We start from the raw sequence: 483 nt of genomic DNA on the forward strand, positions 1-483 counted from the left end.
CTGCAGGGAGGGAGGGGCTGTGGCCCATCGGGAGGATGCAGGGTGGGGGCTGCTTCCCTCTCCCCCCGTATTCCCCCCGTGGGGAGCTCACACTGTCCTGGCAGCTCTCCGGGCACGGACCCTCCGCAGCGCCGCACTGGAGGGAAGAGGGGAACCATGAGCTGTGCACCTGTGTGTGTGGTGTGTGCGTGTGTGTGATGCATCCGTGTGGGGATGGAGTTCACAGCACACCTGTGATGTGTGTGCAGGGGTGTGCCCCATACCCATTTGGTGAATGTGGTGTGTACTCAAGGGGTATGTGCACGGTGTGATGTGTGTGTGTGCTTGTGTGGTGCGCCCGTGGCACGTGCCTGGCGTGTGTGCCTTGTGTGTATGCGCGGGGAGTGTGTGCTGGGGGGTCCGGGCGCTGAGATGCAGGCAGGGCCTTGCTGGTGGCAGCAGCCAGGTGCACAGGTCGGGGGTCCTCACCCTGAGCGTCCACCC

General features: G+C 64.8%; 1 protein-coding gene across 1 annotated transcript in view; it reads right to left on the bottom strand.

Moving 5' to 3' along the window:
* CACNA2D4 (calcium voltage-gated channel auxiliary subunit alpha2delta 4) overlaps positions 1 to 483 on the bottom strand; it is a 91,291-nt gene that overhangs the window by 11,303 nt on the left and 79,505 nt on the right. Inside the window, exon 29 of the mRNA XM_007469519.1 lies at positions 92 to 136. Within this exon, the coding sequence (XP_007469581.1) occupies positions 92 to 136 (45 nt within the window). The remainder of the gene's footprint in view (positions 1 to 91; positions 137 to 483) is intronic.

Source organism: Lipotes vexillifer, unplaced genomic scaffold (assembly GCF_000442215.2).
Source record: "Lipotes vexillifer unplaced genomic scaffold, Lipotes_vexillifer_v1.1 scaffold395, whole genome shotgun sequence".
Lineage (NCBI taxonomy): Eukaryota > Metazoa > Chordata > Mammalia > Artiodactyla > Lipotidae > Lipotes > Lipotes vexillifer.